General features: G+C 45.4%; 3 protein-coding genes and 1 pseudogene across 3 annotated transcripts in view; 3 read left to right on the top strand and 1 right to left on the bottom strand.

The window, feature by feature from the left end:
• The first annotated feature begins 61 nt into the window (after positions 1 to 61).
• LOC135558951 (mitogen-activated protein kinase kinase kinase 20-like) lies at positions 62 to 10595 on the top strand. Its single transcript, XM_064993197.1, has 11 exons — positions 62 to 956; positions 2776 to 2863; positions 3730 to 3831; positions 4071 to 4136; positions 4328 to 4356; positions 4462 to 4599; positions 4744 to 4830; positions 6750 to 6824; positions 7645 to 7751; positions 8826 to 8964; positions 9200 to 10595. The coding sequence occupies exons 1-11, from the start codon at positions 798 to 800 to the stop codon at positions 9689 to 9691; spliced, it is 1482 nt and encodes a 493-aa protein (XP_064849269.1). The 5' UTR covers positions 62 to 797; the 3' UTR covers positions 9692 to 10595.
• A 57-nt stretch (positions 10596 to 10652) lies between these two features.
• LOC135558267 (dynein axonemal heavy chain 11-like) overlaps positions 10653 to 23095 on the bottom strand; it is a 108612-nt gene continuing 96169 nt past the window's right edge. The window contains 8 exon segments of the mRNA XM_064991985.1: positions 10653 to 11157; positions 11237 to 11377; positions 11520 to 11632; positions 11713 to 11828; positions 12175 to 12357; positions 12517 to 12759; positions 12871 to 12993; positions 13105 to 13296. Coding sequence (XP_064848057.1) covers positions 10910 to 11157; positions 11237 to 11377; positions 11520 to 11632; positions 11713 to 11828; positions 12175 to 12357; positions 12517 to 12759; positions 12871 to 12993; positions 13105 to 13296 — 1359 coding nt within the window. The 3' untranslated portion in view covers positions 10653 to 10909.
• On the top strand, positions 14552 to 15473 carry LOC135558063 (cyclin-dependent kinase 5 activator 1-like; annotated as a pseudogene).
• On the top strand, positions 19569 to 20486 carry LOC135558064 (cyclin-dependent kinase 5 activator 1-like). The gene has a single exon (XM_064991816.1). The coding sequence runs from the start codon at positions 19569 to 19571 to the stop codon at positions 20484 to 20486; it is 918 nt and encodes a 305-aa protein (XP_064847888.1).

Below are 23095 nucleotides of genomic sequence, written 5' to 3' on the forward strand. Positions count from 1 at the left end.
TGCTGATTTGGTCACTGTTTTTGTCCGTGAAAGTGATGTCACCCTCTCTGTCCCCAGTTGATGATGTCGTTCCTAGTTGGCCGAGTCACCATGGTCATTCCAGACTGGTGATGTGACTGTCCCCCTCATTCCTGGTGTATGTGGTGGGAGTGTGTTTTTAGTTGCTGAGTGAGTAAGAGATAGGGTTGGTTGTCAGGCTAGAGAATAATCGTTCTCTAGCCCTGTGTCTGACGTGTGTGTGTGCGCGTGTGTGTGTCTAACCTGTGTGTGTGTGTGTGTGTGTGTCTGACCTGTGTGTGTGTGGGTCTGACCCCCGTGTGTGTTCTGACCTGTGTGTGTGTGTTTTGTATAGAAGCAATGATCCCATTCATTCTCTGGATGCCAGCAGCCTTATTTGACCTGACAGCAAGAGGTCACACACAGAGCATCCACCCGTACATACACTGGGAAAGAAGAGAACAGGCAGGCGAGCAGAATGTGATTAACGCACACTCACACACTCTAATCTCTCGCTCTCTTTCTCTATCCAAGTGTGTGTGTTCTGTAGTCTCACCACAGGGTGTCGCCTCAGCACCTGGCCTGACCGAGGGAGTGAATGAGCTCTTAATACATTTACAGAGGCTCTCTGTGGTCTCTCTTTTCATTCTCTCGCTCCCGGAGTCCATTCTGCTATCGGGTGTGTGTGATCAAACGTGTTCTCCCTCCTACCTTTTCTCTCTTTCTCTCCATTCCGTATCTCAGTTTGCTCTGTTTACTCAGAGCGGCTGTCGTCGAGTGTGTGTGCGCGCCAGTATGCCATGTCGTCTCTGAGTCCGTCGTTTGTCCAGATAAAACATGAGGACCTGCGGTTCTATGAGAACTGTGGAGGGGGCAGCTTTGGGAGTGTCTACCGAGCACACTGGATATCTCAGGATAAAGAGGTCGCTGTGAAGAAACTACTCAAGATCGAGACTGAGGTAAGACACACACACGCACAGTCTCTCACACACACACACACACACACACACACACACACACACACACACACACACACACACACACACACACACACACACGCACACCCTCAAGCGATTTGGTATGCCTTTCCTCCATGCCAGCCGTTTTGATTTGAGAGCTCTCCTGTTTTCTCTCCAGTTGCCTGTGTGTTGATCTTGGTTTCAACATACCTCTCCTCTTCCTCTCATTGTGGAGTACAGTATTGGTTTATAACACAGGCTACTCCCATTGTGTGAGATAAGGTATGGGCTAGCTGTCTCTTAGGTGTGTGTATTTTACCCTCTTGTGTAAATACTAAAGTTCAGTGATTCCTGACCAAATTCTGGGTGATGGACATGACCCTCCTTTTTTTTTCCCCCCGTTGGCCCTCACAATGAACAAAACACTCTATCCTGCCACATCCCAGTCTGAAGTTGTGACCCAGTATAAATTGGTTCCCGACCCGGCAGAAAACCACGTTGTGGGTTATAGTGACCTGGCCTGGCAGTGACACTGTCACTGACTTCATCCCTCGAGGACTGAATAACTGTTAGTATATATATGCTGGCTGGGGTGCTGCCGATCACATGCCCACGCACAAACGCGTGCCTGAAAAACAGATACATGTACGCGTGCACATACTCTGCAGGAATTTTTGATTTGAGAAACTCTAGCGTTGATGTTTGATTTAAAAAATAAAAAAAACTTCTGGATCCTGTCAGATGATCGTCCTTCATGACTATCCAGTACGGGGCTGATTTTCTAAGTTGTTTTGTGTTCGCGACGTGGCCTGTTAGGGAGTGGATTGATTGCGTATTTGCCGTGTCGACATTGTGTTCCTAGGTGCTCTGACCCAAACCTTTTTAGTGTGAAGAAGTTCATACACTGCACAGTCGCAGAGCAGAAGGGACTTTTCTGTACAACCCTCAGATTGCTTAAATCAAATGTAACAGTACGCATGTCGTAGAATTAAGAATTAGACACTGTAATTTAGTAGGACTTCTACTTTTTATTTTATTTTTTATTATTTCACCTTTATTTAACCAGGTAGGCTAGTTGAGAACAAGTTATCATTTACAACTGGCTAAGATAAAGCAAAGCAGTGCGACACAAACAACAACACAGACTTACACATGGAATAAACAAACATACATTCAATAACAGTAGGAAAAGTCTATATACAGTGTGTGCAAATGAGGTGAGATAATGGAGGTAAGGCAATAAATAGGCCATGGTGGTGAAGTAATTACAATATAGCAATTAAAAACTGGAGTGATAGATGTGCAGAAGATGAATGTGCAAGGAGAGATAGTGAGGTGCAAAGGAGCAAGATAAATAAATAAATACAGTGTGGAGGATGAGGTAGTTGGATGGGCTATTTACAGGTGCTGTGATCTGTGACCTGCTCTGACAGCTGGTGCTTAAAGTTAGTGAGGGAGGTAAGAGTCTCCAGCTTCAGTGAGTTCGTTCCAGTCATTGGCAGCAGAGAACTGGAAGGAAAGGCGGCCAAAGGAGTAATTGGCTTTTGGGGTGACCAGTGAAATATACCTGCTGGAATGCGTGCTACGGGTGGGTGTAGCATCACCAGTGAGCTGAGATAAGGCGGGGCTTTACCTAGCAAAGACTTGTAGATGACCTGGAGCCAGTGGGTTTGTCGACGAGTATGAAGTGAGGGCCATCCAACGAAAACGTACAGGTCGCAGTGGTGGGTAGTGCTCTTACTGTAAGTTAAATACTGTGCATACATTCTCACTCTCTCTCCTCCCTACCAACTCTTCACCCCCCCCCCTCTCTCTCCAGGCTGAGATACTGAGTAGCCTCAGTCATAAGAACATTATTCAGTTCTATGGCGCCGTACTGGAGTCCCCCAACTATGGCATCGTCACAGGTCAGTGTGTGTGTGTGTTTCCTTATACACGTTCTGATGGACATGGAACCGTAGGTCTAGGATCAACATTTAGGTTACTGAGTGTGTGTGTGCTGAGTTTCCTGGCAGGACATTTGTAACTTAACCCAGGATGTTTTTATGTGTGTTCACTCCATGTGGTCATATGGTTGATATCAGCTCTGTGACAGCACTGCCCATATGACTTACAGAACACACTACCCAGTGTGTGTGTGTATGAGCCTGATGTGCTAAGCTGTGTTTGACGTTTCTCAAGTCGTTGTGATAAATGAGTTCAGGTTGTGAGTGACAGGAGGCTGCAGAAAGAACCCTGTTCTCTGTGTGTGTGTGTGTGTGTGTGTGTGTGTGTGTGTGTGTGTGTGTGTGTGTGTGTGTGTGTGTGTGTGTGTGTGTGTGTGTGTGTGTGATATTTATGCATTTATGTCTGTGTGTTTATTATGCACTACACGGTACTGTATATTTCATGTAAATTGTCCTTGGGTTTTAGAGGCATTATGTTAGACACACTCCAGTTATTATTTAGCTTTTCCTGTCGAAAAACAATATCCTAAGTATAAATACAGTAATATATACACAGTAATAAATACAGTGATATAAATACAGTAATATATACACACTTAAGGGTAACAAAAAAAAAGACGTTTTGAATAAAATATATATATATCTTTTTAAACAACTGCAATCTTCAAGGAGATGGTCTGGTGTGATGTTATCGGCCTCCATCTCACTTGAGGAACAATAGAGAAAATAACAGGAAGGGTCCACCAAAAGAGAGAGGCCGATGACATCACGTTCTCTCCAGTCGGAGAACCCTGGGTTATAGTGTGTGTTGTGATCTCCTCTTTCAGAGTATGCGGGCGGAGGTTCTCTGTATGAGTACCTCTCCAGTGAACAGAGTGAGGAGATGGACATGGAACAAATCATGACCTGGGCCATGGAGATAGCCAAAGGTAAGGCCAGATTGACCCATGTTTTATGTTCTCCCGTACCTAGAGAAACCTTAGCATGCTAATTAATCCCTTTGGTACAGTTCTGTCTTCCCTAAAGGCAATAGGGGGCATATTCTCATCTGGTGTGAGGATCAGTGACTTGTTTGGAGACTGGTAGCCATTGTTTAGCCGAGTTGTTAACAGTTTGCTGGTCTGTTATTGGTTCGTGACTGAGGATGTTTAATGTTTCTGTCCAATAGGAATGCACTATCTTCACTCGGAAGCCCCAGTCAAAGTCATTCACAGAGACCTCAAGTCGCGAAACGGTAACCAAATGCACACGCACTCCGCAACCAAACGTATATCTACCCATCAGGACATCCAACATTGCACACACTACTGCTGCTACTTAATTATTTTCAGACGTGAACTAATGGCTATAGCTTCATACAAAAATCACAAGAAGAACCCCCCTCCCCACTTGTGAACTCACTCAACTCTTTGTGTCTCAATACAGTGGTGCTGACTGCAGACAAAGTGCTCAAGGTACAGTAGGGATAACTAACAATTATTGTATGCTCCACTCATCCATCCTTGATTATTTTGAAACCAGGTGTCCCAATGCTGTCTCTCTCCCCGGTCTGTTGTCAGATCTGTGATTTTGGAGCGTCTAAGTTCCAGTCCCACACTACCCACATGACAGTGGTGGGCACCTTCCCCTGGATGGCCCCAGAAGTCATACAGAGCCTACCTGTGTCAGAGACCTGTGATACCTACTCCTACGGCGTGGTGTGTGTGCGGGAGGGGAAGCATCTAGTATTTTCTATGTCAAGTGGCTTTTCAGGAGAATATGTCCTGTATCATTGTGTGTGTGTGTGTGTGTGTGTGTGTGTGTGTGTGTGTGTGTGTGTGTGTGTGTGTGTGTGTTACCAGGTGCTATGGGAGATGCTTACACGGGAGGTTCCATTTAAAGGCTTCGAGGGGCTGCAGGTGGCTTGGCTGGTGGTGGAGAAACAAGAGGTACACACACTCATTCTAACACACACACACACATGCCCAAAGACACATTGTTCTGATTTAGGATTAGTTGAGAGCTTCAAAGGGGCTGAGTTTCACTCATAAAATAAAAGACGGTCATATGCACTACCGAACATAAAACAAACACGCAAGCACTGAACGAGCAACACGCACAGAGCTGGAGTAACAACGTGATTCTCTCATGCTTTCCGCTGTGAGGAGGGTAAGGGGTATTTTTAGGGTTGATGTCAGCTCTCTGCTCTTGTAAGGCATGGATACTCTGCTGCGGAGCTAGGCCAGGACCTGTAGTTTTACTGTGTGTGTGTGTGTGTGTGTGTGTGTGTGTGTGGGCGGGTTATACTCCATGCTCAATTTGTAAATCGGAAGGTGCAGTAACTAAAAGTTTATGGGGGGGGGGGGATAGCTCTGAATTACCAGAACGCATGATAACAAATGACCTTTATGGTACAGCATTGCTGTTAAACAATGCTATTCACTCAATAGTCCTGTTTGGAAGTTGATACAATATTTTGCTAGCCTACAGACAGATTAGTCTTCTCGTTTCAGCAGGAGCCATTTGCTTTCCAACCTGTGTTTTCCCACAATTGTATCTGAAATATTGTGAAAGGCCTGTTTTGTCTGCATGCTGTTCACTGACAGATTTGCAGTGTGTTCCCGACTGTAGGCTATGTCTTGTTATTGGGCTGCACACAATCCACAGCCAGGCTTTTCATATTTTTTTTTAATAAGCTATTGATTGGCTGTGGCTAAATTATAGACCTACTCTTGGTGTTGTATTCTGAATTATTTCAGTGGATCTCACTCTAGTTGCGTGAGAGATTCAGGACTGCTTCTGTCTCTCACCACCGCAACGGCCATGATTTGGTCTGTCTCTAGGCTACCACGTTGCTCAAACCATCAACCCGGGCCGACCCAACGCCAATCACTTCTTGGAATATCAGGCATGTTTTCACATTACGTTTTTTTTTAGGTGGCAGGAGAATTACAGAGAAGGCAACTCCAATTAACACTGGTTGCTTTTATTGGAGTTTTTAACATTGCAAATAGCGAAAATGATTCTTCATGCCAGGAGAGGTACCAGATCCGGGCAAATAGGTTCCCGGAATGAAAACAGTCCAAAACTGAGAAGTGCCAGATCATGTTCCTCAAATGAAGCACTGGTTATACTGTGTGTTTGTGCGTGCGCAAGTGTGGAAGGGGCTTCGAACTGTGTCTGTATTCCAGTAATAGTGTGCTGCCCTGTCACCCATAGAGATCTGAGAACATGACCCCTGAGTATCCCAGCGTGCTTTTGGATGAGGTCCAATAGTAGGCCCTAAATAACCAGAGAGAGAGGAGGGGGGGGACTATTATACTAACCGTTACTGAGAGAGATTTATTTCCGTTTTAAACCCCCCCCCCAGAGTAAACTGTTTCCATATCCCCCTGCCCTTCTCAGTGGATGTATCCTGTAACCCTGGTCCAACCCTGGTCCTCCAGTAACCCCCAACAGTGGACCGTTTCATTGTAGTCCTTGACAAACACACCACATTCAACTCTTTGAGGGCTTGATGATTATTTGACTAGTTGAATCAGGTGTGCTTTTTCCAGGGTTACAATAAAAAGGTATATACTGCTGGGGGTACTGGAAACGCTGCTATAACCTGTTACTATGTACTGCCCCTCCCCACCCCCTGCCTCTTACTGGAATGTAAAGGCACAGTTAGCATTATGCTGTAACTGGTTAAACTCCCTGCTGATCAGGGACTGTGTCCCTTCTAAGACAACAATTTAAATGGGGGAACCGCCACATTTCCTACTTCATATTGTGAGTGTGTTCCTATGAATGTAAGATTCCTCTGAATGTATGTGTGTGTGTGTGTGTGTGTGTGTGTGTGTGTGTGTGTGTGTGTGTGTTCCAGAGGCTGACCATCCCCACCAGTTGTCCGCCTAGCTTCGCTGACCTGATGAAGAAGTGCTGGCAGGCCGAACCAAAGGTGAGAGAGCAAAGGTCAGGGCTACCACACAATCTCCATATCTGGTTCTGGAGACTCCAAATCCTGCACACCCGATACACTGAGTGTATAAAACATTAGGAACACCCTCCTAATATTGAGTTCACCCCTTTTTGCCCTCAGAACAGCTTCAATTCGTCGGGACATGGACTCTACAAGGTGTTGAAAGCGTTCCACAGGGATGCTGGCCCATGTTGACTCCAATGCTTCCCACAGTTATGTTGAGTTGGTTGGATGTCCTTAGGGTGGTGGACCATTATTGATACACAGGGAAACTGTTGAGCATAAAAACTCAGCAATGTTGCAGTTCTTGACACACTCAAACTGGTGCGCCTGACACCTACTACCACACCCTGTTCAAAGGCACTTCAATCTTTTGCCTTGCCCATTCACCCTCTGAATGGCACACATACACAATCCATGTCTCAGTTGTCTCAAGGCTTAGAAATCCTTCTTTAGCCTGTCTCCTCCCCTTCATCTACACTGATTGAAGTGAATTTAATAGGGGACATCAATAAGGGATCATAGATTTCACCTGGAATCAAACGGTCAGTCCATATCATGGAAAGAGCAGTGTAGTTCTCCAGGGCCAGAGTTGGACACCCCGGCAGCTGGTCTTGAACTTAAGACCCTGTGCTCTCAAGGCTAGCTCATTATGAACTGTTACAGAAGCCTGAACTGTCGATAAAGTCCTAATGTGCTAACTTGGCAGTGGTCATACTACAATTCAATTTGAGTCATATCTGAAAGATATCAAAAGTGTGTGTGTGTGTGTGTGTGTGTGTGTGTGTGTGTTTTCTAGGAGCGTCCAGTGTTTAAGCAGGTGTTGGGGACTCTGGAGACAATGTCTAAAGACAGCAGACTACCAGAACAGTGTAACTCCTTCTTACACAACAAGGACCAGTGGAGGTACTATTAACATTTGTGTGTGTGGGACTCTGTTTCAAACGTGTGTGTGTGTAATGTATGTGATATGCAGGTGGTACAGTAAGCACAGTCTGGATTGTTGAAGCTCCATCTTTCTGCAGCCAGACACGGGACAAAGAGCAGCTCTCACTGTATACACTCACAACCTAACAAGAGGCCCCAGTGTGTGTGTGTGTTTGTGTGTGTGTGTCTCAGGAGAGAAGCTGAATGCATGACCCTGCTGGCTCGTTGGCTTTAGTCTATAATAAGACTCTGGAAGCTATCCATGTAGGAGATTCCTCTACTTAGCCTGTTTCCACCAGAGAGAGAGTTCACAAAAGAAGCATATAGGGGGGCAGCTAGAAGCCAAGTATGGGAAAAAGAGGGGAGGAGGCGCTGTGTAGAGAGAGGCAGAAATGTAAAGAGCGCACTTGAAATGTAAAAACTGAGCTGGAGAGAAGAGGGACCGAAGAGAGGGGGGGGTGACAGATTCTGTTTGTGTTTGACATGAGTGTGGCAAGCTAATCAATTATGAGGGAGGTATGGAGAATGGGTGGAAAGATCTGGGTGAGAGAGAGGGAGAGGGAGGGGGAGTGGAGGGGAAAAGGGAGGGTTAGTGATTGAGGGAGGGGAAACATTGAGGGCTTTAAGAGGTGGAGAGAAGTAGGGTTAGAGGGAGAGGTAAGAAGTGGGACTGGGGGTTGGAGAGGGGGAGGAGTTTAAAGAGAGGGAAAAGTTTAGGGGGAGGGAGATATGTCCTTGCGTCAGATGTCTGTGTTTATTTAGGTGCTGTGAGAGCTGCTGGTGCTTGCGAGAGGGAGGAAGAACATTCCATTATGGCCCTTCAAATCATAGACTAAACAGTGCCACATGCTGGAATAAACAGGCAGTACTAGACAACTGCTAGGTTTCAGATTACAGGGCTTCCAAAACAGAAACTAGATCCCCGTACTGCTTACCTTGATAATAGTTTACTAAGCCACTGCCCCCAGATTCCAACATGAGCATTGATGACCAGATATCAATGGAAGTGAAGGGACATGGGCATATGAGTAGCAGTAGCTCTCCTCTCTGTAGGTGTGAGATAGATGCCACGTTGGAGAGGTTGCGGAGGCTGGAGAGAGACCTGAGTAGCAAAGAGAAGGAGCTGGAGGAGAGAGAGCTGAGGCTGAGACTGTGGGAGGAGAGACTGATGGAGAGGTCCAATGTCACCCCTGTGAGTAGTCTACATGTTTGGCTGGGTTTCAAAGACCATGACGCTTCGTTCATGAACATTTTCTATTTGTTTTACAACCTTATGCGATTTAAATGTTAGAAACAGTCATGTTGTATGGTGTCAAAGCCCCGCATCTCTAGAGTAACAATGAATTCAGAAAGAGTGGTGAGGGATGACATCTGGGTTGTGTTCAACTGCCCCGTCCCCCCCGTCACCATCTCTTTCTCTCTTTCAGTTCTTCTCCCCCATAGCATCAGGCATCAGCTCGGAGTCGTTCTTCCGTTCTCAATCTCAGGAGTCCAACAGCGCCAAGATATCCTGCCTTATCAGAACCCTCAGCAACGGAGAGAGGGAGAGGGAGAGGGGTGTGGAGGGAGGGATAGACAGGGGGATAGGGGGGTTCCAGTCCATGATTAGGGGCTTCTCAAGCAGTCTTGGGGAGACGGATGGGGATGGAGGGATAGAGGTAACCTGGGGGGAGAGAGAGAAGGAGAGGGGGACGGAGGGAGGGATAGAAGGGGGTCGGCTGGAGCTAGGGGAAGGGGGTCGGCTGCAAATCATGCTAAAGGGCTTCCAGGGTGGGATTGGAGAGATAGATGGGGAGACTGAGAGGGAAGAGAGGGGATGGGGAGACTGGGAGACAAGAGGGATGGAGGGAGGTAACAAAGGAGGAGAGGGTGGTGGAGGGAGGGAGTATGGAGGGAGGGAGGATACAGTCCATGTTTAGGGAGCTGAGTGAGGGGAGTATGGTTGGGTTTGGGGATATGCTCTCTCTGGATGATATTGGGGGGATAGAGAGGATAGGGGACATGGATATGAATATGAACATGGGGGAGATATGTGACCTTGGGGGGGTAGGGGTCAGGGGTGACATGGCTAATGTTGGGGTCATAAGTCATAAGGTCAGGAGTGAGTTAGGGGTCAGAGGTCAGGGGGTGCGGTCGGGGGTACAGGTGAGCATGCGGACCACATCCAATCAGAACTCTTCTAAGACCTGTAGCGTGCGACATGGAACCAAAATCAATATGGCCGCCGCGGCGCTGGACATGAACATGATGGACCTGGGCTGGTCTGACGACGACAGTGACTAGGGGAACACACAAACACAATTGTATTTTTTAAATTGAAGCCAAATGTATACACTCCCCTGTGTGTGAGGACTGTGGGGCATAATAGTGAAGAATTATGAGCAGTGTGGATTTCCTGCTGCTAACTGTCATGTTGTTCTGGGCCCGGTTTCCCAAAAGCATCGTAATAAGCTCATCGTTTAACCAAGTTCATCGTTAGAACTATGGGATCCTATGCTTGTAATGATGAACTTAGCATGAAGCTGCTTTTTTTTGGAAATCGTGCCCATTGAAGCTTTTAAAGTGACATGTAAATGATGTGGCATATTAACAAGTGTTACATAGACCATAGAGCACTTGAACACCACTCATTAGTTGAGGCGAGGCCTAGGTAAAGGGTACCATCCAATGTTTTCTGCTTTTCGACTTGTACACTTGTTAGACGATACAGTTGATTTGTTCAAAATACTAAGCTTTGAATTAATGGGTTCTTACTGTGATCAAATGTGTGAAACTATTTTGCAGCTTGTACTGTATTGTTTTTCAATAAATTCAGAAAAAGTACAGATTTTCATTTTTATTCTTACTAAGTCATATGAATAAAATGTCAAAATGTTTTATACATTTTCATATAGCTTTCAGGTGCTACAACAGTACTATACAAATGTATTTTATATTTCAATAGCAACATCAAACCTGGTTTGAGGGATTATGTAGTAACACATACATGTATTTTACATAAAATACCTTCTCTCACACTTAGCAACATAATACAGAAAATACACACCCTACAAATAGCTAATGGAAAAAACGACCTTGCTTCTTTCCAGCCAGTACCCACTTGGCTGGTCTCCCTCCTCACCCCCTAACCCTTACCTCTACACACTGAGCAGCAGGGCCACCCCAGCCAGTACCCACTTGGCTGGTCTCTCTCTGGTCTTGAGGCTGAAGGTCCAGACATAAGTGGTTCCTCTCAGCTTGGTCTTGTACAGGGGACACTCGTAGATGTTACGCGTCTCCTGTCTGTCGTTCGGTACTGCTCGGACTGAGATGACTGGCATGGAGGGGGTTAACTCCTTCAGACGAGCCTCCGCGATCACCCCACCCTGAGTGTCCCATCTTGCACCTGGGGGAGAAAGAGGGGAAGGGTGAAGATAAATGAACTAGGATGTAGGTGTTCATGAGAAGGGGAGACGAGTGTATACCTTCCATGTACAGTCCGTATACGTATACTCCCTCTCTGGCTGGCTGGTTGAACTCTTCCTTAAATTTCTTAGTCACATCCACAGTCAGGTTCATCTTATCTAACGGCCACTCATTCTTACGAGCCAGAGACTGCATCACCGCTGGAGGTGAGAGGGAAATTGAGGAAATCATTCCACTGAACAGAGAATACCAACGAGGCACCTGACATTCACATCATAAGTGGGTAATATAATTAGAAGTGGTTGGGTATGTTGTTTCTAGGGGGATGTGTGTGTATGTTGCCTGTTAAGAAGGACTGTGGGTTAAAGAGTCCAGACAGCCAGATGACGGTGGGCAGCGCCAGGTCCTGTGTCCAGCTGTCCAGCTCTCTACAGCGCAGCAACACGTCATTATACCTGGTAAACACACATGCACATAGCAACACGTCATCTTACGTACATGTTGGGGCAGTGGGAGAGTACACCCAGTGACTCACCACTGGGCAAGGCTGTAAGTGGAGGGGTAGGCCAGTTTGGTCCAGGTGTCTGGGACGTTATCAAAGAACAGAGCTGCCTGGATCTGCTCCATCTCTGAGGAGATCGCCAGCTCACCCTGAACGGAGAAAAACACAGCGCTGTCATGAGCCAAAACTACCCATTCGCCCTTATGTCTTTAATCAGTCCTAGTGTAATTTACCAGCTGATCATGGGTCCCCGAGTGGCGCAGCGGTCTAAGGCACTGCATCTCAGTGCAAGAGGCATCACTACAGTAACCTGGTTAGAATCCAGGCTGTATCACCGTGATTGGGAGTCCTTAGGGCGGCGCACAATTGCCCAACGTTGTCCGGGTTTGGCCGGCGTAGGCCATCATTGTGAATAAGAATTTGTTCTTATCTGACTTGCCTAGTTAAATGAAGGTTAAATATAAATACATTTAAAAAACCTAGCCCCTAACCTACCTTCAGCCCCAGGTCCAGCTCCTTCAGTGAGCGTCGTATCTCGTAGATGAGCATGTTCATACGCTCACACTCCTGGAAGCAGACCAGGATGTATGGTGATCTCTCAGCTGTCTTAGACGTGATGTCTGACATGTTGTACTCTTCTGGAAGCTTCTCCAACACCTCATCTAGGATGGTCTTCACCTGCAGAGAGGATGAGAGATGAGTGTGTGTGGGGTCCAGTGTATGTGTGTGTTTTTAAATGTGTGTGTGTGTGTGTGTGTGTGTGTGTGTGTGTGTGTGTGTGTGTGTGTGTGTGTGTGTGTGTGTGTGTTTAAATGTGTGTGTGTGTCTCTCATATACCTTCTCCTCTACGGTCTGTGAAGCCCCCTCTCCCATCACAGAGTCAGGTGACTGCAGCTCCAGCAGTGTGTGGAAGAGGTTATCAGAGGTCACCGTCAGAAACTCTATCTCTGCGTTGGGGTGTAGCCCATAATGCACCGGGCTCTCATGGGGCAGCATCTCATCTATGTAACCATGGTAACCCTGGTAGTCCAAGTTGGAGGGAACCACAAAGCCCGGAGCCAGAGCCAACTTCCTGTCAGACTGGTGGAAAGGTTGTGGGTTTCTTTGTAACATTATCATCACAATCACAAACCACACACACACACACACACACACACACACACACACACACACACACACACACACACACACACACTGGTTGGGCTGCATGTATTCCTCCAGGTAGGTTCTACAGAGTCTTCTGTCCCAGTCGTCTGTGATGTGACCTCCGTACATGATCTCTCCAAACAGATAGCGCAGGTCCTCCCACGGCACCTGAACACACACACACACACACGCCAAATACATGAACAATGACTCAACATCTACATCATCAATCATCATCAATATCACCATCCTGATCACTATAACACGGTAAACGGTGACCTGTGAGTTGGCCTCCAGGTAGTTGTAGAGCACATTGACAGAGATGGTGAGGTCTCCAGTGTTAAAGGGGTATTTCCTGTTCCAACCCTGAGGACCGAACTTGCGCCTCTCAGCCACACAGGCATGAAAATAACACAGAGAGAACAGGATGGTCTTAAACTCCTGCTCTCTACTGCACTGATCCAATATATCCTAGAGAGAGAGTGATAGAGAGAGAGAGAAAGACAGAGAGATATTTGAGTTTGTGAGATATTAATAATATATTGGGACAGCAATTAGGGATGGGGAGGTACTTGAATTTTCAAACCGAGCTTAGTCTAGTATTGGATCAACTGTTGTATGATTTTTTTTTTTTCTTAAAAAAAAACACTGAAATGTAGCTGTACAAGCTATTATCTGAGCTACTGCTGGTTCTTATGTTGCGATTTACATGAAAAGGCAATTTAGCCTACTTTTATAGCGCATTTTAAGCTAGCTCTCCAGTCAGTCCTGACATCGAAGTCGGCATGTATGCTCCCCACTTCAAATAGCGATTATAGGCGCGCACATATTCGTCCCCAGGCTAAATGCGCATTATTGGAGTAGATTGCTAAAGGGAATTTATTAAAGCACAATTGAGGGGAAGAATAGTCTGCTGGTGAACGAGATAAGCGGGAGCCTGACAGAGCTGCCAATATAATTTGACAAACCATTGAGATCCATGCAAAACACTCGCCAGATACATGTTTTTCAGCCACTGAGGACAGAAATGTAACGCCGAAATGTAACAGAAATGTAACAGAATTTGCCTCATATTTGATACAGCCGAGCTCAATAGTAACAGACACTCAGAGGTTATTTCGTTTTCAATTTATTGAGCTCGGCTGTATCAAATATGAGGCAAATTCTGTCACGGGGAACATCAGACTTTATTTATTTTTTTATTTTTTGCCAACATCAAACTTATAATCTTTCACAAAATCGCCTCTATGACATACTTCTTTATTACGACGTGGAAACCCGATTTCAGAACCTTGGACAATTCTGATGTTCACAACCATAACAGCCTTGAACTCAAAGCACTGGACAACCCGTCTTACCTTTCAATTAACAAAGTAAATATAGAAATATCTTTAGAACTTTTTTCACATATCAACTTGAAATCAGTGAGTCATATTTTTGTTTGCTTTGGAATGTTATATTGCTCATGTTTATGAACACAGAGCACTAATGTCTATGCTTAATACTGTGATTGAGAATCTGTCCCAAATGGAACCCTGTTTCCTATTTAAAGCACTGCTTTTGACCAGACCCCTTTGGGCCTTGGTCAAAAGCAGTGCAATTTATAGGGAATAGGTTGCCATTTCAGAGACAGCCAGAGCTGAGCTAGCTAGGCCAACTGAACTGATGCCATGCATTTCATTTTGCTAATATTGAAGCATTTTGTTTTCCACAGGCACTATTGACCATGGGAACCGTAATGTCTATCTCGCTCCGCAAGAAGGCAGTCCTCTTCCAAGATGGGCCGGACACTGTGGGCCACTTGATGGAAGTCCAGACCGGTAAGAGCGCAAAAGACAAGACTCTGAAGCGCTACTCACCATGGAGGTGGATTGTGAAGAAGAAGAGCTCCAGGAAGGTGCAGGCCCACGAGAACACCAACCAAAACAACATTGCCGATCTGAGTAATGAGAACCTGGAGAAGTCTCAGTCCTGTGACAAGCTGTCCACCCAGGACCAGAGCAAGCTCCAGCCATCTCCAGCCAGCTCCAACAACGCACTGCCTCGTTGGTCATGAAGGCCCCCTTATCCAACTCAAACACGGCCCCGACACACCCCAGATGGTGACCGTCCAGGACCTCGACGCTCCCAGGAGGCTGGTGATGGTCCACGCTACAACCGGTGAGCTGCTGCGCTGTCTGGGTGAGTTCCTGTGCCGGCGCTGCTACCGGCTCCAGGACATGTCTTCCATGGACCCGGTGCTGTGGCTGCGGGTGGTGGACCGTTATCTGCTGGACAACTGCTATCAGAGCCAGAGCTGCATCAATCCGGCTGCTGTGGTCTTCCTCTACATGCTGTGCCGCGAGGCGGTTTCCTCCGAGGTGGCCACCTTGCACGAGCTGCATGCCGTGCTGCTCACCTGCCTCTATACGACCTGCTCCTACATGGGCAACGAGATCGCCTACCCCCTGAAACCCTTCCTGGTGGACACCTGCAGGCAGACCTTCTGGATCCGCTGCATGACCATGACCAAGCTGATGAGTGTCAAGATGCTCCAGATGAACACAGACCCTAACTTCTTCTCCCAGGTGTTTGCTGACTTGAAGAACGAGAGCCAGAAGGAGGAGAAGAAGAGCCGCCTGCTCAGCGGTGTGTACAGCACTCAGTGAGGGACCTAGGGTATAGGGGCCAGGGGAGGGCGGGTGCCAACTACAGTCTGACAATTCAAAATGGGAGGGAGGAGGATTGGTTGAGGGAGGGGGAAGAGGGTGAGCGTTGATGGGAAAAGATGATTTATAGATTTTAAGGGTTAATATGAGGGTACATTTGACTTGAAAGAGAACACAAATCGGTAGCTATAAATGTGTGGAGGACTGAGTGTTTAGCTTAAGATCTACTATACCAGCCTACTGTCTGATGTGTGCACTTCCTACTACGGGAGGATTGGAGGCACCTTTGAGTGACTGGACTAGTGCTCACATCACACTGAGGCTGCAGCCCACCAGCCCATCTGACTGTGGGAGATGTGCACTTCCTACCACTGGAGGGAAGGAGGCACCCTTAAGTGACTGGACTAGTGCTCAGATCATGGTTGAACTGACAAGCTGCGACCCTGGTGCTTTAGACAGTGAAGTGAACAGCAATGTTCCCCCTCAGCACAAAACGGGACAGTTCTGGGGGACAGGGGTTTGTTTGAGGACCATTTGTTCTGATGTATTTGAACGAACAGTATGACTGTATTGAAATAAAATGCTTTAAATTATTTCTTAAAAACATCACATGTTGTGTACTTATTATTTTACAAATATATATTTTCCTTGTCATTTTGAGATCTTGGTGGAGATAATACTTTACGAGTGGTGGAAAAAGAACCCAATTGTCATACTTGAGTAAAAGTAAAGATACTTAATAGAAAATGACTCAAGTAAAAGTGAAAGTCACCCAGTAAAATATTACTTGAGTACAAGTCTAAAGGTATCTGGTTTTAAATGTACTTAAGTATCAAAAGGGAAAGCAAAGGCTATATATCAAATTCCTTATATTATGCAGATGTTCTTGTTTTTATTTATTTATGGAAAGCCAGGGGCACAGTCTAACAATATTTTACAAACCAGATCAGAGGCAGTAGGGATGAGTTCCCTTATTAAGTGTATGAATTTGACTGTTTTTCTGTCCTGCCTGAGCATTGGAAATGTAAGGAGCACATATTTTCTTTCTGAATGTTGTCAAGTAGAAGTAAAAGTAAAGAAATATATACATTCGCAAGTAAAGTACCAGTAACCATGGAAACAAGAGTTTTGGGGGGGCCTGTAATTTTCATCATAGGTACACTTCAACTATGACAGACAAAATGAGGAAAAAAATCCAGAAAATCACATTGTAGGATTTTTTATGATTTCTTTTGCAAATTATGGTGGAAAATAAGCATTTGGTCAATAAAAAAAGTTTCTCTCAATACTTTGTTATATACCCTTTGTTGGCAATGACAGAGGTCAAACGGTTTCTGTAAGTCTTCACAAGTTTTCCACATACTGTTGCTGGTATTTTGGCCCATTCCTCCATGCAGATCTACTCTAGAGCAGTGATGTTTTGGGGCTGTCGCTGGGCAACACGGACCGTCAACTCCCTCCAAAGATTTTATATGGGGTTGAGATCTGGAGACTGGCTAGGCCACTCCAGGACCTTGAAATGCTTCTTGCGAAGCCACTCCTTCTTTGCCCGGGCGGTGTGTTTGGGATCATTGTCATGCTGAAAGACCCAGCCACGTTTCATCTTCAATGCCCTTGCTGACAGAAGGAGGTTTTCAATCAAAATCTCACGATACATGGCCCCATTCATTCTTTCCTTTACACGGATCAGTCGTCCTGGTCCCTTTGCAAAAAAAAAACAGCCCCAAAGCATGATGTTTCCACCCCCATGCTTCACAGTAGATATGGTGTTCTTTGGATGCAACTCGGCATTCTTTGTCCTCCAAACACGACGAGTTGAGTTTTTACCAAAAAGTTATATTTTGGTTTCATCTGACCATATGACATTCTCCCAATCTTCTTCTGGATCATCCAAATGCTCTCTAGCAAACTTCATACGGGCCTGGACATGTACTGGCTTAAGCAGGGGGACACGTCTGGCACTGCAGGATTTGAGTCCCTGGTGGCGTAGTGTGTTACTGATGGTAGGCTTTGTTACTTTGTTCCAAGCTGGACTTATCAGTGGTCTTGTATGTCTTCCATTTCCTAATAATTGCTCCCACAGTTGATTTCTTCAAACCAAGCTGCTTACCTATTGCAGATTCAGTCTTCCCAGCCTGGTGCAGGTCTACACTTTTGTTTCTGGTGTCCTTTGACAGCTCTTTGGTCTTGGCCATAGTGGAGTTTGGAGTGTGACTGTTTGAGGTTGTGGACAGGTGTGTTTTATACTGATAACAAGTTCAAACAGGTGCCATTAATACAGGTAACGAGTGGAGGACAGAGGAGATTTTTAAAGAAGAAGTTACAGGTCTGTGAGAGCCATAAATCTTGCTTGTTTGTAGGTGACCTGTAACGGCATTCTTCGTTTGTCGAAAGAAAGTCGGACCGAAATGCAGCGTGGTGGTTACTCATGTCTTTAATGAATGAATCGCGGTACATGAAATAACTGAATACAAATACAAAACAACAAAACGGAACGTGAAACCTAATTACAGCCTATCTGGTGAAACTACACTGAGACAGGAACAATCACCCACAAAATACAAAGTGAAACCCAGGCTACCTAAATACGGTTCCCTATCAGAGACAACAAGAATCACCTGACTCTGATTGAGAACCGCCTCAGGCAGCCAAGCCTAAACTAGACACACCCCTAATCAACCACAATCCCAATGCCTACAAAAACCCCAATACGACAACACAATAAACCCACATCACACCCTGGCCTGAACAAATATATAACGAAAACACAAAATACAATGACCAAGGCGTGACATGACCAAATACTTATTTCCAGCATAATTTGCAAATAAATTCATTAAAAATCCTACAATGTGATTATCTGGATTTTTTTCTCATTTTGTCTGTCATAGTTGAAGTCTACCTAAGATGAAAATTACAGGCCTCTATCATTTTTTTAAGTGGGAGAAGTTGCACAATTGGTGGCTGACTAAATACTTTTTTTGCCCCACTGTACTTGAATATTCAAACCGAGCTTAGTCTAGTATTGGATCAACTGTTGTATGATTTTTAAAATTCTTTAAAAAAACGTTTGAATGAAGTTGTAAAAGCGTTTATTTCAGCTACTGCTGGTTCTTATCTTGCGTTTTACATGAAAATGCAATTTAGCCTACTTTTATAGCGCATTTTAAGCAAGCTCTCCAGTCAGTCCTGACATCGAAGTCGGCCTGTATGCTCCCCACTTCAAATAGCGATTACAGGCGCGCACATATTCGTCCCCAGGCTAAATGCGCATTATTGGAGTAGATTGCTAAAGTGAATTTACTAAAGCACAATTTAGGGGGAAGAATAGTCTGCTGGTGAACGAGATAAGCGGGAGCCTGACAGAGCTGCCAATATAATTTGACAGACCATTGAGATCCATGCAAAACACTCGCCAGATACATGTTATTCAGCCACTGAGGACAGAAATATAACGCCGTGACGTAACAGACACTCAGAGGTTATTTCGTTTTCAATTTATTGAGCTCGGCTGTATCAAATATGAGGCAAATTCTATCACGGGGAACATCAGACTTTATTTATTTGTTTATTTTTTGCCAACATCAAACTTATAATCTTTCACAAAATCGCCTCTATGACATACTTCTTTATTACGACGTGGAAACCCGATTTCAGAACCTTGGACAATTCTGATGTTCACAACCATAACAGCCTTGAACTCAAAGCACTGGACAACCCGTCTTACCTTTCAATTAACAAAGTAAATGTAGAAATATCTTTATAACTTTGTTCACATATCAACTTGAAATCAGTGAGTCATATTTTTGTTTGCTTTGGAATGTTATATTGCTCATGTTTATGAACACAGAGCACTAATGTCTATGCTTAATACTGTGATTTAGAATATGTCCCAAATGGAACCCTGTTTCCTATATAAAGCACTGCTTTTGACCAGACCCCTTTGGGCCTTGGTCAAAAGCAGTGCACTTTATAGGGAATAGGTTGCCATTTCAGAGACAGCCAGAGCTGAGCTAGCTAGGCCAACTGAACTGATGCCATGCATTTCATTTTGCTAATATTGAAGCATTTTGTTTTCCACAGGCACTATTGACCATGGGAACCGTAATGTCTATCTCGCTCCGCAAGAAGGCAGTCCTCTTCCAAGATGGGCCGGACACTGTGGGCCACTTGATGGAAGTCCAGACCGGTAAGAGCGCAAAAGACAAGACTCTGAAGCGCTACTCACCATGGAGGCGGATTGTGAAGAAGAAGAGCTCCAAGAAGGTGCAGGCCCACGAGAACACCAACCAAAACAACATTGCCCATCTGAGTAATGAGAACCTGGAGAAGTCTCAGTCCTGTGACAAGCTGTCCACCCAGGACCAGAGCACTCCAGCCATCTCCAACAGCTCCAACAACGCCGCCTCGTTGGTCATGAAGGCCCCCTTATCCAACTCAAACACGGCCCCCGACACGCCCCACATGGTGACCGTCCAGGACCTCGACGCTCCCAGGAGGCTGGTGATGGTCCAAGCTACAACCGGCGAGCTGCTGCGCTGTCTGGGTGAGTTCCTGTGCAGGCGCTGCTACCGGCTCCAGGACATGTCTTCCATGGACCCGGTGCTGTGGCTGCGGGTGGTGGACCGTTATCTGCTGGACAACTGCTATCAGAGCCAGAGCTGCATCAATCCGGCTGCTGTGGTCTTCCTCTACATGCTGTGCCGCGAGGCGGTTTCCTCCGAGGTGGCCACCTTGCACGAGCTGCATGCCGTGCTGCTCACCTGCCTCTATACGACCTGCTCCTACATGGGCAACGAGATCGCCTACCCCCTGAAACCCTTCCTGGTGGACACCTGCAGGCAGACCTTCTGGATCCGCTGCATGACCATGACCAAGCTGATGAGTGTCAAGATGCTCCAGATGAACACAGACCCTAACTTCTTCTCCCAGGTGTTTGCTGACTTGAAGAACGAGAGCCAGAAGGAGGAGAAGAAGAGCCGCCTGCTCAGCGGTGTGTACAGCACTCAGTGAGGGACCTAGGGTATAGGGGCCAGGGGAGGGCGGGTGCCAACTACAGTCTGACAATTCAAAATGGGAGGGAGGAGGATTGGTTGAGGGAGGGGAAGAGGGTGAGCGTTGATGGGAAAAGATGATTTATAGATTTTAAGGGTTAATATGAGGGTACATTTGACTTGAAAGAGAACACAAATCGGTAGCTATAAATGTGTGGAGGACTGAGTGTTTAGCTTAAGATCTACTATACCAGCCTACTGTCTGATGTGTGCACTTCCTACTACGGGAGGATTGGAGGCACCTTTGAGTGACTGGACTAGTGCTCACATCACACTGAGGCTGCAGCCCACCAGCCCATCTGACTGTGGGAGATGTGCACTTCCTACCACTGGAGGGAAGGAGGCACCCTTAAGTGACTGGACTAGTGCTCAGATCATGGTTGAACTGACAAGCTGTTCGACCCTGGTGCTTTAGACAGTGAAGTGAACAGCAATGTCCCCCAGCACTTTAACGGGACAGTTCTGGGGGACAGGGACAGTTTGTTTGAGGACCATTTGTTCTGATGTATTTGAACGAACAGTATGACTGTATTGAAATAAAATGCTTTAAATTATTTCTTAAAAACATCACATGTTGTGTACTTATTATTTTACAAATATATATTTTCCTTGTCATTTTGAGATCTTGGTGGAGATAATACTTTACGAGTGGTGGAAAAAGAACCCAATTGTCATACTTGAGTAAAAGTAAAGATACTTAATAGAAAATGACTCAAGTAAAAGTGAAAGTCACCCAGTAAAATATTACTTGAGTACAAGTCTAAAGGTATCTGGTTTTAAATGTACTTAAGTATCAAAAGGGAAAGCAAAGGCTATATATCAAATTCCTTATAGTATGCAGATGTTCTTGTTTTTATTTATTTATGGAAAGCCAGGGGCACAGTCTAACACTATTTTACAAACCAGATCAGAGGCAGTAGGGATGAGTTCCCTTAATAAGTGTATGAATTTGACTGTTTTTCTGTCCTGCCTGAGCATTGGAAATGTAAGGAGCACATATTTTCTTTCTGAATGTTGTCAAGTAGAAGTAAAAGTAAAGAAATATATACATTCTCAAGTAAAGTACCAGTAACCATGGAAACAAGAGTTTTGGGGGGGCCTGTAATTTTCATCATAGGTACATTTCAAGTATGACAGACAAAATGAGGAAAAAAATCCAGAAAATCACATTGTAGGATTTTTTATGATTTTTTTTGCAAATTATGGTGGAAAATAAGCATTTGGTCAATAAAAAAAGTTTATCTCAATACTTTGTTATATACCCTTTGTTGGCAATGACAGAGGTCAAACGGTTTCTGTAAGTCTTCACAGGTTTTCCACATACTGTTGCTGGTATTTTGGCCCATTCCTCCATGCAGATCTACTCTAGAGCAGTGATGTTTTGGGGCTGTCGCTGGGCAACACGGACCATCAACTCCCTCCAAAGATTTTCTATGGGGCTGAGATCTGGAGACTGGCTAGGCCACTCCAGGACCTTGAAATGCTTCTTGCGAAGCCACTCCTTCTTTGCCCGGGCGGTGTGTTTGGGATCATTGTCATGCTGAAAGACCCAGCCACGTTTCATCTTCAATGCCCTTGCTGACAGAAGGAGGTTTTCAATCAAAATCTCACGATACATGGCCCCATTCATTCTTTCCTTTACACGGATCAGTCGTCCTGGTCCCTTTGCAAAAAAAAAACAGCCCCAAAGCATGATGTTTCCACCCCCATGCTTCACAGTAGATATGGTGTTCTTTGGATGCAACTCGGCATTCTTTGTCCTCCAAACACGACGAGTTGAGTTTTTACCAAAAAGTTATATTTTGGTTTCATCTGACCATATGACATTCTCCCAATCTTCTTCTGGATCATCCAAATGCTCTCTAGCAAACTTCATACGGGCCTGGACATGTACTGGCTTAAGCAGGGGGACACGTCTGGCACTGCAGGATTTGAGTCCCTGGCGGCGTAGTGTGTTACTGATGGTAGGCTTTGTTACTTTGTTCCAAGCTGGACTTATCAGTGGTCTTGTATGTCTTCCATTTCCTAATAATTGCTCCCACAGTTGATTTCTTCAAACCAAGCTGCTTACCTATTGCAGATTCAGTCTTCCCAGCCTGGTGCAGGTCTACACTTTTGTTTCTGGTGTCCTTTGACAGCTCTTTGGTCTTGGCCATAGTGGAGTTTGGAGTGTGACTGTTTGAGGTTGTGGACAGGTGTGTTTTATACTGATAACAAGTTCAAACAGGTGCCATTAATACAGGTAACGAGTGGAGGACAGAGGAGCCTCTTAAAGAAGAAGTTACAGGTCTGTGAGAGCCAGAAATCTTGCTTGTTTGTAGGTGACCTGTAACGGCATTCTTCGTTTGTCGAAAGAAAGTCGGACCGAAATGCAGAGTGGTGGTTACTCATGTCTTTAATGAATGAATCGCGGTACATGAAATAACTGAATACAAATACAAAACAACAAAACGGAACGTGAAACCTAATTACAGCCTATCTGGTGAAACTACACTGAGACAGGAACAATCACCCACAAAATACAAAGTGAAACCCAGGCTACCTAAATACGGTTCCCTATCAGAGACA

Source organism: Oncorhynchus masou, chromosome 17, assembly GCF_036934945.1.
Source record: "Oncorhynchus masou masou isolate Uvic2021 chromosome 17, UVic_Omas_1.1, whole genome shotgun sequence".
Lineage (NCBI taxonomy): Eukaryota > Metazoa > Chordata > Actinopteri > Salmoniformes > Salmonidae > Oncorhynchus > Oncorhynchus masou.

Bases quoted from the DNA above. Each gene is read 5' to 3' on its own strand.
- LOC135558064 (XM_064991816.1), top strand. From the start codon at position 19,569: ATGGGAACCGTAATGTCTATCTCGCTCCGCAAGAAGGCAGTCCTCTTC.
- LOC135558951 (XM_064993197.1), top strand. From the start codon at position 798: ATGTCGTCTCTGAGTCCGTCGTTTGTCCAGATAAAACATGAGGACCTG. The intron at 3,832-4,070 runs GTAAGGCCAGAT...TCTGTCCAATAG, and splicing joins GGCCATGGAGATAGCCAAAG to GAATGCACTATCTTCACTCG. The intron at 8,965-9,199 runs GTGAGTAGTCTA...TCTCTCTTTCAG, and splicing joins AGAGGTCCAATGTCACCCCT to TTCTTCTCCCCCATAGCATC.